The 18,606-nt window shown below is 43.0% G+C and overlaps 2 protein-coding genes across 5 annotated transcripts in view; one reads left to right on the top strand and one right to left on the bottom strand.

Moving 5' to 3' along the window:
* tmed1a (transmembrane p24 trafficking protein 1a) lies at window positions 1-2,534 on the top strand. Its single transcript, XM_070848408.1, has 4 exons — window positions 1-315; window positions 1,073-1,170; window positions 1,941-2,127; window positions 2,284-2,534. Exons 1-4 carry the CDS (start codon window positions 136-138, stop codon window positions 2,500-2,502), a joined length of 684 nt encoding a protein of 227 aa, XP_070704509.1. The 5' UTR covers window positions 1-135; the 3' UTR covers window positions 2,503-2,534.
* A 991-nt stretch (window positions 2,535-3,525) lies between these two features.
* The window catches only part of dnm2a (dynamin 2a), a 29,512-nt gene continuing 14,431 nt past the window's right edge, over window positions 3,526-18,606 (bottom strand). The window contains exons 11-21 of one of the 4 annotated variants that reach the window (XM_070848497.1): window positions 17,518-17,604; window positions 16,497-16,567; window positions 15,172-15,223; window positions 14,127-14,138; window positions 11,698-11,808; window positions 9,811-9,920; window positions 9,576-9,687; window positions 9,182-9,346; window positions 7,986-8,209; window positions 7,433-7,696; window positions 3,526-3,791 (exon numbers count right to left, since the gene is read on the bottom strand). In XM_070848497.1, the coding sequence (XP_070704598.1) occupies window positions 3,761-3,791; window positions 7,433-7,696; window positions 7,986-8,209; window positions 9,182-9,346; window positions 9,576-9,687; window positions 9,811-9,920; window positions 11,698-11,808; window positions 14,127-14,138; window positions 15,172-15,223; window positions 16,497-16,567; window positions 17,518-17,604 (1,239 nt within the window). In that variant the 3' untranslated portion in view covers window positions 3,526-3,760. Of the gene's footprint in view, window positions 3,792-4,563; window positions 7,117-7,432; window positions 7,697-7,981; window positions 8,210-9,181; window positions 9,347-9,575; window positions 9,688-9,810; window positions 9,921-11,697; window positions 11,809-14,126; window positions 14,139-15,171; window positions 15,224-16,496; window positions 16,568-17,517; window positions 17,605-18,606 lie in introns of those variants that run through there. The other 3 variants (XM_070848495.1, XM_070848496.1, XM_070848498.1) reach the window with 3 other exon arrangements.

Here is an 18,606-nt window from a genome sequence, read left to right as displayed (position 1 = left end):
GGGAACCTGTCACTGCCAGGCTGTCGGAGTATGAGTGTGAGCAATTACACACGTATGCTTTGTGCGAGTGGAACATAGAACAAAGTTGCTCTGCGTTGCTCAGAGTGGAATAAATGGACTGTGCACTGCTGACGGATGATGATGGATGCGCCTGCAGAGCTCCGTTTGCTTGCATGTCTAATTCTGTCTGCAGGCTTCACTTTGGGTTTAGGGCCAAACAAAGAAACGGAGTTTACATTTCTATTACCTGCTGGCAGCACAGAGTGCTTTTACCAAACCACCTCAGGGAATGACAGCATGGAAGTTGAATACCAGGTAAATATAATTTTCCTTCTGTCTTTCTCTCACGTCTGTGTGGTGCAGTGACCGTGTCATTTTGTGTTTAAAGTTTTGGATAGCTTTAGTCAAGTTTGTGAATAACAAGTGAACGGGCTTTGGACTTTGGCCTCATATGTAAAGAGATAAGAAAAGCACCGGTGCTGTTGTTGAAGGCACTTGTCCTGAGAAAGGGCAGTGAGGTGGAGTAGAACATTTACACCTCACTGTCTCTGTACATACTGCAAAAACACACTGCAAAAGCACAAACATGCTGCAGCATGGATGTGGAGGTCTTCCTCACCTGTAATGGCCTGTAAGGTCAAAGGCTGCTTCGTGATGTGGAGCTGTACCTTCTGAAACACGTTTGAGAATATTGCAGCCAAAACAAAGACAGAAGCTCACGTAGACATTGATAAACGGTGAGTCGTTTGTGTCGAGAACCTCACAGGGAGCTTGATGTGATGGGAAACAAAACCTTGATTAAGTAACTCAATCTCTCTCAGGGCTGTTGAGCCGACACTGAGCTCCACTTTTACTAGAGGGCAAAGTCCTTACGTGAGCCAGGTTGTTGCTCAGTGAACTATCAGGGCTTTCATTTGAATTTTACACAGCCGTTGCTCAGATAATGTGATTAAAGTTTGAGCTGTGAGCTGCACGTCTGGAGTGAAAATGTGAAGGTGACAGAGGAAAAGTGAGTGGGTTCTGGAGCGTGGAGAACCTGCTGCTGACCTCAGTCCCTCTGTGTCCTTCACAGGTGATAGCTGGCTCCGGTCTGGACGTTGGCTTTGCCCTCGTCTCACCCAGCGGATACCGGCTGGTCTCTGACTTCAGGAGATCTGATGGCAGTCACATGTGGGTCACCTAAACACTTTTGCAACAAAGACCTGCTTTTGATTCGACACTTCGTCCTTGTAATACTCGCAAGCATCACAACAGCGGTCAAGTTAAGGGTAACTCTGGTATCTTAGCTACCTATTTTTACATATTCTGGGTTCAAAATGACTGGTAGGTACAAAAACTTTTGGAAGTAGTCCAGTAAATCACTTAATCGGCAGATGAGAATGAGCAACAAATGAGCTGCAATGGCTGTAATGTAATGATCCTTAAAGGGAATAGCACCACATCAAAGTAGGGCCACTAAAAGTGCCCGTGTTTGCTGCTGACAGACTCAGATTGTTATTCCAAGTGTCTGACAACACCACTGGTAGGATGCCTACAGAGGAAGCTGGAAGTTCCTTTTTGACCAGAAAAAGCTGTTAAGTCACACAGCTCAAACCCACCAGCCCACAGTCTCAGTCAGTTAGTTTGTGTTATTGTGTCACTGTGGTGCCATCAGTCATTTAGATCCAAAAGATGTAAGAACTGGGCTCAGGTTTAAAAACACTGGAGTTATCCTTAATTCCCCAAAATACATAAAAACCTGTAAAAACAAAACAAATGCCACTTGATTTTAGATCTGAGCTTCCTCTTCCTTTCTGAAAAGTCCACTGTCTGCATTTTCACCCACATTATGAAAAAACAAATGTATACTCGACTATTTAGCTGTGCCACTGATGTGAGTAGTTTCAACCATGATATTGTTTCCAATTTCCAAAACTTGATAACACGTTTTTTTCCTGCAGGGTGGATCCCACAGAGGATGGAGACTACCGGCTGTGTTTCGACAACAGCTTCAGCAAACTGTCGGAGAAGATGGTGTTCTTTGAGGTGATCATTAGTAGTCAGAGCGGTGCAGGTGGAGGCCGAGATGAGTGGGCGGACGTGGCCACGACGGAGAGCATGGTGGAGTACAAACTGGAGGACATCAGGGTGAGAGGGAGAAACAAAAAGCTATTACACCTGCTGCAGCTATGATTCCCATTCAGGAAACACTTGAATCATCAGATGTCATTCCTTTTGATGTCTACGCATCCCAGCACTGACTCTCATACCCTCCTGTCTGCTGTTCTTTTCCTCCTCCTTCAGGCGAGCATGGACTCTGTGTACCGGCACCTGGAGAGGAGCCGTCAGGTCCAGACGGTGCTGCGGGCTTTTGAGGCGAGAGACCGCTACCTCCTTGAGGACAACCTGTGGCGGGTGTCCTTCTGGTCCTGCCTCAACCTGCTTGTCATGCTCACAGTCGCCGTCACACAAATCTACACCCTGCGACGCCTCTTTGATCACACTAAGAGGATCTGCACATAGCCGACTGGTCCATTAACCTCCAGCCAGGACTTACACACACTTGCAAGTTTGACCCAAAACCTTGTGTCTTGTGAGCTGGATTTAAAGGGGTAGTTCACACTTTTTGGAAAAGTAATTCATCATGTGTTGAGAACTTTATTCTTGCAGCCCAAAGGTGCTTACTTTGTTTTGTGAAATTTTGAATTCTAGTCTTGTCAGAACTTGAAAATCACACTGACGGCACTGTAATTTGAGCACACACACAAAATACACATGAGTACACACACGCAAATAATACTTGCAACATTGATAGTCACTGACTGTTAATAACGTCACTGGGGAAGCTAGAAAACCACAGCTGTTCTCACTGGAATGTTGTTTTATTGAAAATCAGATTCTACATTTCATGTTTCAGGCTACATTTTATGTTGTCAAACCAAAAGCCAAAAAACCCCAAATAATATCAGACACCTCACCTCCTAAGAGTGCACTGTTAAAAAACTGTTTTTTTTTTTACCAAACCCCAAGAATTTCTTTTAAAAAATCACATCTAAAGTTTTTACAGTGCTAAAAAGACAAACAGTCACACCACCAGAAAAACAATCTCCCTGATCAATTTCTCCATCTGGAGGTTAAAAGATGGCAAGTTAGTTATGGCTGAAACGTTCACTTCCTTGCCATCATTTGTTACATGCAGCAGCACTTAGTGGCAAAAACATACATAACACAGAAAGCGAGACCTATTGTGCATTTTAATCACCACCATTATATTCTGTCATTATGTTGAAAGGTGCTTTTCTTCCTCACCACAGAACAGAGACACTGAACTGTCTTTGAGACTTGGCACTGTTTCTGGCCATTTATCCCTAAGAGTTCAATCATACTCCATTTCAAAATGACTGTTTTTTGTTCTAATAAATAAGCGACATTCTGGGAGATTGTGTGGTGTAAACTAGGACACATTAGATTTATGTGCTAATTCAGATTTCATACTATCAAAACCATTTCTAACCATTTGTGGGAACACTTGAATATTTTCATTGCTCAGAACTGTTTCAGACTGCATCAATAGAGAAAATAACTTACTTGGTGTGATGCCTCGACATCTAATAATATGTTTGTACATGTTACTGACGTTATCAGATTGCTTATGTAGACCTGTTATAGCATCATTAGAGCTTTTCTTTCCAAGTGAACTCAAAATAAGACAAAGTTCTTCTGCAGTCCAGGTCTTGTCATGGATTGAGGTAATTTCATGTCTACTTCAGGCCGGTCGAGGTCACCACTGGTTTCGACGGGGGGCCGGGCGCCTGTTTAGGAAGAATCAGCCAACATTAATATCTCAACCTTGTGACATGCACTTGCCCGACAGGTAACGCTGCAGGATCCAGTCATCAGATCTGTGAGGGCATTTGTAATGAGGCAGTCTCTGTTAACTTAAGAGAGATAACACTCCGATCTCATTAGAGGGTGTGATCAGGCACGCAAACCTTGACTAATTAATTAGTGCTGCGGCTCAAAGAGAAATACATTAGAAGAGAATTGAGCTTATCTAGCACAGAACCTACTCTTCAAATATTCCCTCTCTCCCCTTATGCAAGTTGTCATGTTTCATTGTCTTTCAACACTGAATTAAAATAGATCCACTTTGACTTTGATCAACAGGAAAAGACTCAAAAGTCCCATTAAATCCACTTTGATCCAATGCTGTAAGACGAAACATTAAAGTCTACAAGGGGGAATTCGTTGAATAGGCAGTTTAAATGTTGATTTAATTGATTCACGCACAATACCAGCAACAAAGAGCTGTTACTGCTTTGAGAAGGTATTTTTTATCTCTTTACATTTGGTGAAAATGCACGTGCTGAGGGTAAAGAACAGGGACCATTGTTTGAGCGATGTTTCTCTGAAGCAGGCAGCCTGCTGGTAGCGGGTTGCCATAGGAACATTTGTGGGTTTATGTCAGTCTGTATTGGTTTAGATGTAGAAAAGGAGGTAAGTGAGGAAAGGGAAACCAGGAGGGGCGCTACATTGTCTGAGAGACAAGAGAAGAGAAAGAGGAATACACAGGACACATGGAGACACCAACCACCAGAGCCAGTCCCTTTATTGTACACAACACCTCTTTATTTACTCTTCATTCTAAATCAGTTCATGATGTTTATTCAAATCAATTAATTGCTACAGAGGCACTTGACAAGGGTTTGAAAAACAAAAAGAAAAGAGAGTTTTGCAGGTTGGTTTCCAACCCCTTGTACCAGATACAGACAGGGGAGGGAGAGAGGAAGGAAGCGAGGTCCATCCACAACCTAATGTGTTACAGAGCATTTACAGTCTGGGCTTCTCGAGGGCAGGCTGAAGTGACAGGCACAAGGGAATCTCAATCAGCTTTGGCCAGTGTGAAGTTTTATCACATGAACTACTGACTTTTGTGTAGCAGGGTCTAAAGATCTAATGTGAAGGGTCCTTTTTGGGGCTGTTTGACCAGCTTATTTAACTCCTTCTAGCACTGTCACATAAAGCCAGACCTGTAGAGAAACAAAGGGGGAGAAAAAGCACACTCTGTCTATTGAGCCTGTGGTTCGGGAAAGTTTTGAATTCTTTACAGTTTCTTTGTCTCGTCAGGTTGGCAACTTAAGTCTCTGTGGGAAGAAGAGAAAAGTCTAGACAGCTTTAATAGACAGAGCGTACCTTCATAGACCACAATTCCCACCACCTGCTCACCACCACTACTGATCAAACCAAAAACAGAAAACTTCCTGATAGCCCGACGTCACTCCCCTGCTTCATCAAATTTCCCCTAAACATGTTCAAGAAAAACTGGTTTTAAAATGGTCAAATACCCTCAAAGAGCAATCAAAAGATATTTGCTATCACATAATCACAGCTGTGGAGACATTGTCCGGCCCCGAGTGCCCTCCCAACATACAACGTGTTTCGACAGCTAATCCCTCTAGCAGAACCCCAAATAACAGTCCAGAAGAAGCTGGGGAGCTGAGCTGTACAGAGCTGATACAATCGCAACCAAAAACATCAAAAGAAATGACAAATGCCCGGGTTATAAATAATGCATCAGGAGATGACCGATCTCTTTTTCCCTACAGCCAAGACTAATCTATGAAATGACAGTGTTAGTGCTTCCTTTAATGTGATGACTACAGTTGCATTTTAACATGTTAGGCTTTGATTATAATCAATAGCATTATTCTTGTCATCAACCCTGCAATTAAATGAGATACAAGCGCTAACTCCCCAATATAGGCCAGCTATATACAATGATAGTTTTTTTAAGTATGGAGGCAGAACTGATAGCAATAATAAATGTCCCTGACAACTAAGCCTGGAAAGAGATGTGCCAACTCCCAAATGCTTAATACCATCTTTATACTCTAAATCAAAGATACGTCCTCATCTACACACCCCACCGCCTCACTGAGTCTTATCCTCTCTGAGAGGAATCTACTGTGAGCTGTGGGCTCTGTTTTTAAATGAACGAGCTAATCGAGGAATGAACAAAGTCTACCCGAAGGCTGAAGGTCTCATTGGGGTTCCACTGAGACTAAAGGGTTTAAAATTCAAGGCTTTAACAAGTCAGAATTAGCAGAGAGAAAGAATCCCACAAAGTGCAGACAGCCTTCAGTCTCTCTCTCTCTCTCTCTCTGGGGTTTTTGTGCATAGAGTTCTGGTAACGGAGTACAACATCCCTGTAGTAAATGACTTGCTGTAAGGCTAGATGGTTAGAAGTGCTTGGATTGTAATGGTCAATCTGACTGACATCTTTTTTATCATGGAAGGATAATTCACAAAGGGAGGCCGAAGCTACTCTCTCAGTCTCAAGCAACCCTGCCCTGTGTCTCTTTACACTTGGCTTTTTCTGCAATTAGGATTTCAGTTTTAAAGCTACATTTATGACGGTCATTAAAAAGGACAAAGTCACCCGGGGAAAAATTTTCTTTTTTAAAAAAATCACCAAAATAACAACAGTGATAATAATGAGCTATTGTTTTCAGTATGAAATCAGTTAGGAAAAGAAAACCCAGTAAAACATTAACAACAGGTTAAGTGTGTGTATATTACACAAAGATCTAGACTTGGGCATTAGGGCCACTCTAAAAAGGTGGAGGGAGGGGAGAGGAAAGCCAGCCTGAAACAGTTAATAAGTTATTTAATGAGTTTCTGCTGGGAACCTTATCAGAGGAAACAAACCAGTTATTACAATAGAAAAAAAGCTCTTGAACTGGATTTGATACATCATCTCCTACTAAAAGAAGCTAAATGCATCCCAATGCAAAATCAGCTGGGGTTTGCTTTGTATTACACATATTCCACAGCAGTCAAATGTAATATTCAAGTGGTTAAGGGCTTTCTTTCGTTCACGTGCACTGATAAAAACGGTATTAGCAGCTTATTACATTGCTTGAAGAGACATATTAGCGCAATTTGCACAGTATGCACTGCTATCAGTCGGCCCCTCCCCTCGAGCCCCCGCCCTTGGCCTTTAGTGTGCAGATAACACACACCCACACACAAACACACACACTTAGGTGGGCTTGGCCACAGGTCTAGTCTAGCAGGGAGGGCTCAGCAGGGCGGATAATGGTGGGTCGGTGAGAAGGAGCGCCAGGGGGTCTTCGGCTGCAACAAGGAAAGAAGATAAAGAAAAAGAAGTGAGACGCACTCACAAAGAGACAGAGGAGAAACCAAAACAGCCCGACAGAGAGAAAAGAGGGAGAGTGAAAAAGAAAAAAAAAAAAAACAAGAGTGAGAGGAAAATGAACAGCAGGAAATAATATCAACTATAGAGATAGTATAACTGGTGACAGTGAGTAACAATGCCTGTGATTCTTGAAAGATGGAGAATGAGACGTTAGTGCAACACATTACAAATACAGTGCAACAAAAATTGCATAATATACACACAAGAACTGTTAATTGGAACAGGAAGTCATACCTGGGTACACCTGGTGGGATGCGTGCTGGCCGGGAGGGGATCTGTGGGGGTGCGCCGAAAGGATCCTGGATGCTGTTGAAGGCGTTGATGGATGGGCCTGGGCGAGAGGGGATCGGTGGTGCACCGAAGGCGGGAGAAGGGTTGAGTGGAGCTCCAAAGGCAGGGGAGGGGTTCATGGGTGGTCCCGGTGTTGGGCCCCGGACAGCAGGCGGACGGCTGGGGGGCGGGGCTGCTGCAGGAGGCGGCCTGCGCTGAGGGGTTGGGCTGAAAGGAGGATATGCTTAAACGACACCGATATTGTAACAATAACCTAAAAGATCCCATTAATTCTGCTAAAGGGGTGGAAGTGAGTCCTTTGTGAGACCAATGTGCAGTCTTTTAATGTTATAAATAATATGCAGACATAATGCTACAAGGCAGAAGATCATCTGTTTATCACCATTTCTAAACTAATATTTAAAACTTACTAACTATGTAAACTTTAGTGTAATCAGATGATGTATTTTCCAGCTGTCACACCTAAAACTCTACATGATAGTTAACCTTATCTCACCTGACTTCTTGAATCCAGGAGTCATTTACGGGCGGGGGTACTGGGGTGGAGATGGTGTTGGCGCTGATGTCGCCAATAATGTGCAGTGCCTCCTTGAGTGCATGATACATGCGCAACATTTCGTCTCTACGCTGAGCCTGGTCAGCCGACTCCTCCATGAGGCTGTTCTGGTCCCCAGATGAGTAGAGGTAGGCCAGCAGCTCTGAGTGGATGAAATCCTTTGCCTGAATCGAAGTTAAGATGATTAAAACACAAATGGTGGCAACTTGCATAGATAAATACTGATCATTTTCAGATGTGGTGCATAAGTAGCCAAAGGTGAAATTATTAGAAGGTTCATAAATTCAAAGTGAAAGACTGAGGAGAGATGGGAAGAGCAAAAAAATGTATTGCACATATTTGATCATTAAGCAAAGTATTAGAAAACCTTGGTAAATGAGCTGTCCAGTGGACAATTGTGTTGGTTTTGTATGTCTGTGTGTAGCCACTGGACTGCTGGAAGCCATCAAGTGAGCTCACTAGAATAATAAAACCTAATAAAGGGACAGTGGACAAGCCACTTGGAGTATGCATCATACATTTTGTTAGTGTCTTCTAGTGTATGACCTTGTGGTAACATAAAATACACGACTGCTGCTGCTACTAAAAGGAAAAAGAAAGCTAAAGAGTGCACACAGTTCTCTTTGGTGAGATTACATTTAGACCTAATTTAATGGCGGTTTATTTGATATCAAGTCCGATCAAGCCTTGTTGTTTTAAAAATGAAGAATGTAGGATTGCTGAAAAGTGGAAACCTTTCTGTCAGCATACAAAGCTAACGGCATATTACTGCCATACATATGTAAATAGGAGTTCACATACCAGATGTATTTGCTATGGAGGATGGGCACCATGTAGAATAACAATATGCACTCTCAAGGCCATGCAGAGTAATGCAGTATTGGAACATCTACAGTGATTAGGTAGAGATCCACCTACTGTTGGCATTTAGCATAGCACATAGTTAAAATATAACCTCTCACTTAAAGCTAAGCTGCCAAATGTGCTCAGCTGCACACTGCACTGTACAAAGAGGTGGTCATAGCTCAATAGTCTTACTTTGTGTAAACTCTGAAATACAATGCCCCGTGTTAAGGTGAGAGACTCAGATGATCTCTTTCTGTAGACACTTTGTTTCTGAGGCCGCTTGGACTCACACTGTTGATCATGAGATGCATGATGGTCTTGGGCACGAGGTCTCTGGTGGATTTGTTGATGATGCCGATGTATGAATCCACCAGGTTGCGGATGGTTTCCACCTGTCGCTCCAATTGAGGGTCCATAGAGAATGTGTCTGCAGGGGCAGCCTCTTCATTCTCCGTCTGACAAAGACACACACACACACACACACACACACACACACACACACACACACAAAAGATGAAGTATAAATATATAATTAAGACATCTTTATAGTTTCTTTGTTAAATGTCCTACCAATTCAGACAAACGTCCCAAAAGCGTGAACCAAGAAATGTGGACGTGGATGTGTTAATGACTTACATAATGTATAATTTAGGTTTTATAGAGAGAGAAAGCCCCACCACATACCTGGTCCTTCTCTGGATAAACTCCTGCCCTGAGGAAAGATGCCTTCCAGCTGTCAACATCCTCTTGAGAATCACAGGCAAGTTCTATTTGGCGAAGATCCTTGTACACATTCCTGTACAGATAAACAGGAGACGTACACAAGTGCTTGTGAGTGTGTGGGCTTACACAGTGCCACACGAAAACACAAAGGAGTCATGTGCATTCAGATATCTTCCCGTGACAACATAACCCTGACCTCTGCTCTGTGTTGAAAATTGCGAAGATATGCTTTGTGGACATAAAGCCTTTCTCCACATCTCTGATCTTCAGGTTATCCAGGGGCAGCATGTACTTCTTTTCTTTCTCCTATCACGAGACAAAAATATGTATTTACAGAACAGAAACCTGGAATATACAACAGATAGATAGTTTTATCTGCATAAAGTCGGCACTTGTATATATTTTGGTAATGGAGATGGAAACAGAGGACAGCAGCGCTAACACTTTGCCACCAATGAGCAGACATAATGGAATGCATTTCCTCTGTGTGGACCACCACCAGGCTGGTGAGATGGAGAAATGCATGATGAGGGAGAGGAGGAGGAGGAGGAGGAGAAGGAGGAAGAGGAGGAGCATGAGGGAGTTCTGGGGGATGGGGTGGCAGCTTTCACTGTTGAGCAGAGACATCTGGAAGCATTTATGTCTGCACTAACACAGAGAGCGGCACAGGCCCAACAGTTACATCACTCACAGTTCCACACAATCCCCCACCCCCACCACACACACACACACAGAAACACACACACACACACACACAAATACTTGACTGCACGTGCAGGGACAACCAAACGTACATGGGCCTGAACGAATTGAACAAAGACGTATAAAATCATATTAGATGTGGCTGTGTGTGTGTAAACATGCTCTCTTACAGCAATGGTCAAAACACTAAAAGATGACAGGAGGACTCATGTGGACGAGCATCTACACACATGCACATTTGTACACACACAGTCACACCCCCCCTCCGGCCCCCGTAACCCAGTACGATTTCCTGCAAATTCCAAAGTCAGATCCCGGCTGGAACATTTCAGCCCGCCTGCCACGTCACTTTGCCTTCACCATCCTCCCTCTCTTATTCTCTTTCTTTCTCTTTGCGTTTTCGCAAAAGGCGATCGACATGAAAAAGCACCGTTTCCAGTTGGCGTTTGGGGACACTGAGGCCAAGGGACTGGAGCTCATCTTTAGCAGTGGTTTGTAGAGGTATCTTTTAGGGGTCATTTTATTTTGCTGGAAGAGTGGATACGATCCAGGCCTTGGGAAGACGATCAGGCGGTGAGTAAGGCAATTACAGTGGGATTTATTCATTTCTGATCATTGTAAACAATTATTTAAATCAGTCTGTTAAATTGTTTTGAAGTCTGAAATAAAATGATGAGTGAAACTAGATCATTTGATGTTAGATCACATAAACTTTATCCCTCAGTGCACTGACGCGTCCCTTGTTCGGGAGGCTACTCTCAAAGTGCTTGAATACAACCTTGAAAACGATGTAGAACATAAATTAGCTGTAGAGCAGAGTTTCCTGTGTGCACACACGGTAGTTATTTAACTAAGAAGGAATGCAGTCCAACCATGTCTAGATTTATTTGTCTGAATCCGTTGAAAGCAATCGTATAAAGGTTGGACTTTTCACATCAACCTTTATTTCACATGGTGTATGTTTAACAAGATAAAAAATGTATTGTGGTGTCCTGATATATTATCCTTTACATGTACATGGCTATTTTTCATATGTTTCACTGAGGTAATGTTTGCTCTCTGTGCCCTCTGTCCTACTGTCCTAGGCTAGTGACCTGCAGCCGCAATGCCCTCAGGGTCCTTCCTCCCATCAGGGTCATCCTCACCCCCCCGCCTGCCCAGTGTTCAGACTACCTGTTCATCAGGCTACAGCTGAACAGTAGTCTGCACATTGGTTAGGCTGGGCTGGGACACACACATCTCCAGCCTCCATGGGTGATGATACCAAATCTTCACTTGGGATAATTAATCCAAACAGTGCCAAAAACAGTATCTTCACCTTTCTGCACTCCTGTAGAGTTATGGCATCCTATCTGAGCACTGGAGCAGAAATTTCTCTCACCTCCTCATCTTTGTACCAGGACAGGGACTCAGCGGTCAGGACAAACCAGTACTCCTTGGAGCCTCCCTTCATGATGCTGATGTTGATGGTTAGCCAGCCTTTCCTGATCACCTGCACAGCGAGGAAACAATGTGGAATAGAGAAAAGGGGTGGCAGGGAGAGAGGGGTACCAGGAGGACGAAGGAAAACAGCTTTGTCAATCAGTCTTATGCAATGGTGACATGAGGGCCCCATAAGTGTTGCACTGTTAATACAGGGATGTGATTACCACTAATAAAATCTTACCTACTTACCTGGTAGGTCACTGTAAATTTGGTTGTCTCTTAAATTCATTTACCATTTTTATGTCTAATGTCTAATATAATGAGTCTAATGTCACTTAGCATAGAGTGACCAAAGGACAGTAATACACTGTGTGTAATTTGGCTAAATGTATACAAAAGCATCAAAAGGTTTAGTGGAAAATACAGAAAAAAGGTCATTGTTCTTTTTCATTCAACAGAAAATAAATCAACAAACAGGACCAGATGGTGTCCGGACCATGCTCGCCCTGACAAAGGGTTAAAGATCAAAGGTCGACGGTGGTATGTTAGAGTCAGCGGGTCAGTAAAAGCTAGCCTATATACTGGTAGTTTAAAATAAAGCATGGTTAGTGGGGTTAATTGGACTCGGATATACAGAGGGCGGGGTAAATAACTGGTTAAGTAAAAGATGGCAGAAGCAATTGTAAAAGACTGGGGTAAAGGAGGAGAAAATAAGAGATTAATGCAGAAGCTAGGTAGCTGATTTAGTCCATAGAGGGGCAAAAAGCTTCACAGCAAACTGAAGTGGAGAGATGGGGAGGGAGGAAATATGTCAGACTGAGAGGCCAAGTTGAGTGGATCACTCTGACAACAAGCCATGCATTTTGAAGGAGCCCTCTTAGCTTCTATGTCTCTCCTGTTTTCACATAGTCTCCCATCAAATATAATGGGGGAGACTATCTGTGAAAATGAGCAAAGTTAAAGCTAGGTGCCCATTTCAAAGTCTGCTTTACACCTCCCTCCTGCACTCCCCATCCAGCAAAGGACTGGAGTAGGTTATGGAAAAATAAAGGTTCATTAGTTCAAAGGCGCCAACATAAACATGGGAGAGCAGGCAATTACATAGGAACTGAAACTGGTAGTTTGCCTTGGCGAGGAAATCATTTCATACTGTCCAGAAACAAGGAAAGGTTAAAAATCCCCTGTATTATGTAAATCAGCTGGAAATGTTATAACCAAGCTGACATTAAGAAAAAGGAAACAATGAGAGTGTATCACAGATGAGATGCTTTTGTTCCTACACTATTACTAGTAGACAACTGCCAAGAAATGTTCGATCCATTTCTCTAAATGTAAGTGACGCAAGTGGATAATTAAAGATGTACAATTACATCTAGGATTAACTACAGGGATTTAAAGAAAAGACGATTTAAATGATTAGAATAAGACATGCCAATTGTCAAGATAGTAAGTTATTGAAATAAAGAGATTAAGTTAAGAGGGATCTGATTTAATCACTGAAATACATCCCAAAGCCATGACCAGTCACCATATTAAATAATGGACAACTTTGATCAGCTCTGAATACAGAACAATTAGACACTTGTACACGGGTGGTTTTTTTGTGACGGAGAGAATTTAGATATGAACGTACTTTCAGTGGTTAAGTATTTCAACATGCATTTAATGACAAAAGAAGAAAACACTAGAGATGGATGAATCAAAATGTTGACCGTCTTGTATGTTGCTGATTGACTCATTCCCTAATCCCTCCCAGTTTTGTTCCCGGTGACATTTAGGATGATTCTCAGAAGGCAAACTTTTGAGTCACCATGCATGAGGCAGCAGCAGAGGTTTAAACCTGAAGACATAAGAACTGACGCAGTCCACGGTCAGTGGTGGAAGATTTCCCCATTCTCTCTCTGTGGTCCTTTATGACACATAGCATTGCAAATACCCACACATTTTTCTTATTTGGGAAATTTGGTGGTTAAACATGTTAGTAACAACCCAGGTGTGTACAATTAACGACAATTATTGTCTTGTCAAAATAAAACCAAGAATTACAGGAGCTAAAGTGCCGTGTGTTACTGAGAGGACAGTCCCAAATTACTGGTAACTGCATGCTAATACTAGAATTGTAATTGATATCGGTTTGATCAGTCTGGAGACTCTACCTTCTCCTCGTGGACCTCTCCCAGTCCGACAAGCTGCAGAGGGGTAGAGCAACTCATTATGGTGAAATGTATTGACTGCATTTGCCAGTTTATCCTGTCGGTTCACAGCAGTTTGTCTTTTCCACCCTAACCTTATTGGCTGACCTGTTCGTGATGGCCTCAGTTCTTCTGCATGGCCTACCCCTGCTGCCCCTTGGCAGGGTGTGGTTTAAATCTGTGGGGTACTTACCAGAATCTCACCCTGCAGTAATAGGAAGGGGATGGGAAATTAAAGCAAAGGGGGGCCGTATAAAATCATAGCCAAAAGAAATGAGAAAGCAAGCAAGCAAAGATGAGGGACAGATGAGAGGTTGGTGGAGGGAGAGAAGGAAAAAGGTAGCGAGTTGGGAGTTGGAGGGAGAAAAGAATCAAGAAGTAAGTGACAGTAAAGAATGAAAGTTCAAGAAAGAAGGTTGGGAGGGAGGGTGAAATGGTGAGAATGACAGGTTTGAAGGGAGCAAAATCAGTGGGAAACAGAAAGCAGGGATCCATGAGACAACCAGAGAAAGAGAAAGAGAGAGAGAAACAGAGACAGAGAGAGACAGAGCAAGAGAGTTACATGCAATTAGAAATTACTTCAAGTAAACCACAATTTGGTTATGTCATATCTGTTGCTCAGTCGATAGCTTCATGCACATTCTGAATTTCAATAAAAAAAGAGATGCTTGTGAGTTAATGGGAAGGTAACAAAACAACCAACATAATTATGCGATTACTTGTCGCTTTGCCGTAGAACAGCATGCCTGGGTCACATGCAACAGCAGTTAATAATAGCCATGGAAACAAATGCTGGTTTCAGAAAAGCGGGGTCTTCTCTAAGTTCACTAAGGTGGCTCTCCCCTCACTGAAACTACAATCTCTAAAGCTGATTAACAGTGTTAGAATCGTGTTTCAGCATCTAACAAAGACACCCTGAAATTCAACGAGACTTGGCTAAACATCAGTCTGAATAAAAGAGAAAAAGAGAGGTACCAGCTTTACGACATGGTGGACAAAAACCAGCCAGTTCAGTAATTGAATAGACTGAGACTGGCTCAGTAGATAAACATAGTAGAGTATGTACAGGGGAGGTACTGTCAACAGTTAGTAAAACCTGATTAATGGCTATGAGTTAAATCATCGCTGGAGTGAGGTATATTCACATGGTAGATTATTAGACTGGTAATGGGAGGCATAAATCAAGGGAGATTAAATCTGGGATTGGTGAAAACACCAGAGCTGAGTGATAAGCATACCTGGTTGGGTATGGCCCTCTTCTTGTTTGCAGCTGTGTTCCTCTGCTGGGCACTGTCATCACACAATGACGGACAGAAAAGACAATACATAAATACCAACAACAACCATACACACTTAATATGAAAGTGTGAATTCTGTTTTAGGAACATTGTATTTATTTCACAAATGATGTTTCATGTGTTTTACAGCCTTCAGTCTTTAATGTAAATGTAAAGCAACTGTCTGGTTTTAGATAAGTGCATATCCAGGGTTTTGATGTTGCTATTGCTATACTGCTTCGCTCATATATGAATGGTTCTTGGAGGACTCTGGACAACATGAGGGTCAAACTGTTTCTCACACACAAACTGTACACACAGCCCTACATCCTTTCGGTTAGCCCACCTGTTGTTGCCGTACCCTGGGGGGCTACCATCATCCAGCCTTCTGTAGTCAAGACTGAAAGTGACGTCATGAGAACCGTTAAACAGCCCTGACTGACCGACACATTGCAGCAATCCACTTGCCATGCAGAGTCTAGGCGTAAACCCTCAGACAGGCGCACACAGGGGCTTGCTTTGTTACTCATTCAACGACACAACCCACACAGAGGAGAGGAGCTCCATTCAACTACATGCTACTGTAACTGCTACCCTAGGGACTGCACAAATTCAACCACAAACTCTAAACCGCTTAGAGATATACATCACGACAAAACTGTGAGTGCTTTGCAGTGTGCAAATGAGTTTCCAGTGCGCCACAGCAGCTACAAGAGAGTGCAGTAAAGCATTAACATTGCTCTGTCCTTTGGTACAATAAGCATTCTTAATAGTGACAGTCAAACAGCCTGCAGCAGACAGGAAGTTTATCTGTCAAGTAATCAAGCATGCTTGATTGACTTTGTTTGGAGTGGGAGTTGTACTGTTGCATGCAGCGGGGAGAGGTGTGCAATTAATGTGACCTTTATCATTGTGGCTTCCACCTTCCCCACAGGGACACACAGGCTCTGATGTGGCTGGATCACTAATTGGCATGCTACATCACAATGATGCACCGAAGCTTACAACATGTATCTAAGTATAGACGACACTTTGATTCGGTGGCAGTGAAGTGGTGGTGCTTCTGTAACGTTTCTGAGACAGAGGCTGGGTTGCACACGTATTGATGGCTGAGAGTTACGGGATTACAGACCTTTCTCTTTGTAAATCTACAGAATCACAAGTGCACCTCAGACATCAAGCAACATGTTGTTAATCAGGATCACAAAGCCTGTGCCGAGACTGGGGTCACTGGCGACAAGCTGTAAGTTGGGCTAGAAACGATGGGGGGAAGGAGGGGTACATACTTAGCAAAGCCTATGAAGTCCTCGTGGTTGGTGTTGATGTAGGACAGCTCAATGTCAATCAGAAGCAGAACCTTAATTAGAAGCAGAAAATCATGATTAGGACAGGAGAGGTCTCAATTTAACACATATTGAACAGCAGGCACAAAGTAGAAAATGTCACTCCGATATGTGACACTTAACTGAATAAAAACAAACCTGACAAAGATTCCATTTAAAGCTAAATTTATACAAGGCTCTACCAATATAGTACATCAGATCTACGCTACAGAATAAGTTTCAGATGTGGTGGGTTTGACTGAAAACTTTGAGTTTATAAACCCCACAATTCACGTCAATTAGTCTTGGTTTTTATGGCGTTCCCAAGGCTTCGACACCCTGGCAAGAACAATGTTCCGAAATCAACACTTCCAGTTTGCAGACGGCAACAATGGTGTTTTATTTCATGTCTTATTTGGGGAACAGCTTGGGGGAAAGAACTACACCAGACAGAGCCATAAAGGTCTCATTGATGCTTTTCTAGTACTGTCTAGATGTCAGTGAGTGATCTCTTATTTCAAAGGTGCAAATTACTGCTAAAAAATTGCAGGAGGTCATCAGCTCTGCCCAGCAATAGACAGAGCTTATGAGTTGTTATTGTTCTCCTTTTGATGAATGCAATAGTAAAACTTATCTGATGCATGTAATGGTCACACATGCTTTTTTTCGTCCTCATGGTGCAGCTGGAGGATTAGCAGACGTAGACACAATGCCAGATGACACATTATTACAGCTAACGGCAGGTGTTCAGACTTGAGTTGCCAACTTCACCTTACATTGCATCTTGTCTCATTCCCCTTCCTCCATTTATACAATAACTTGGGAGACGTCACCAACATCTCAACACAATATTGGAGTGGGGATACTTACGAATTGTGGATTGTAGCTCTTACTTGTATCTAAGATGAACATCAAAGGTTGTCCTGAGCTCACTTGACGTGCTCGAGAGCCACCGGTCAGTTTAATAAACATCCTATAAACTCACCTGGTCCTTGGTCTTCCCCTCTCTTTCTCTGACGTGGGTGGTGACAATCCTCTCCGTCTCCTCTCTCAGTCTGGGGTATGAACTGAGCTGAAAGGCAACACAACACACAACTGCAGCACTGAATGGAGACAGACACACACACACACTTACATGTAAGCTTGAGCTTAGTAAGACTTACCAATAAGTATCAGAGAGAAACAGGAGTGAGAAGTGATAATAAGTAGAGAACAAAGAAAAGGGAAAGAGATAGTCAAGTGACATTTCAGTGCCACACGAATCTAAACGACCACAAACCAACACACACATACAAACAGACTTTGAATACACAGTAAATGTCTGTTCGGCACGGTGATGTGGCATGTACCATCAGCCAGGGACAACTTCTTGCTATAGCCTTAATCGTGCATTTTTTTTTTTTTTTTAAACATGAACAGATAAACTTGATGTATCTAAAGCAAACTTAGCTCTGTCCAAATTTGAAGACATGTCAGTAAATTGAAAACTGTTGTCTCTAGCTGATGGCAGAGTTTAGACAGTATTAATATTACTAAAGACTGGATGAGAAGGGAAAGTGACAGAATGGGGTGAGACAGAAGGGAAGGATGATTGGGTTAGTGTGTTCGTTGAATCATTTCATGGTGTGCAGTGGCTTTCCTTGTCCACAAGATGGCAGTGGAGCGCCGTTGCTATGGAAACACTCCACTTAAGCTGCCACTGCATCCAAAGAGCCCACAGGCTATTAGGATCATCTCCCCCCTGACATCACTCCCTTTCCACGCGGTTCAGCAGATAGGGGAATGCCAGTCTGTCATGTGGGTCAGCGAGGGAGAGCAGCCGGGCTCTGCTCCGCCCAGACTGGCAGACCAGGATGGGTCTTGGGTAGAGAGAGAGGGAGGGTGGAGGCAATATGTTGGTGCAAAAAAATGCCTCCATGGGCTGATGCTGAGGCCAAACGACTGGTGGAAATTTTAAATTATGTTTAAAATTTTAGTATGTAAGTCATCTACATGGTATGGAGATTTGAGGGAGGGGAGGAGGGATGGGACAATACACACATTTGAAGCAGTGGGCACAGATGGTGTAGTGACA

Source organism: Pempheris klunzingeri, chromosome 17 (assembly GCF_042242105.1).
Source record: "Pempheris klunzingeri isolate RE-2024b chromosome 17, fPemKlu1.hap1, whole genome shotgun sequence".
NCBI classification, from domain to species: domain Eukaryota; kingdom Metazoa; phylum Chordata; class Actinopteri; order Acropomatiformes; family Pempheridae; genus Pempheris; species Pempheris klunzingeri.
Note: the sequence above shows the minus strand (reverse complement) of the source record. Positions and strands in the feature narration are given on the sequence as shown.

Coding starts and splice junctions, on each gene's coding strand:
- tmed1a (XM_070848408.1), top strand. CDS start 136: ATGATGATGGATGCGCCTGCAGAGCTCCGTTTGCTTGCATGTCTAATT. Junction 316..1,072: donor GCATGGAAGTTGAATACCAG/GTAAATATAATT, acceptor TGTCCTTCACAG/GTGATAGCTGGCTCCGGTCT. Junction 1,171..1,940: donor AGATCTGATGGCAGTCACAT/GTGGGTCACCTA, acceptor TTTTTCCTGCAG/GGTGGATCCCACAGAGGATG.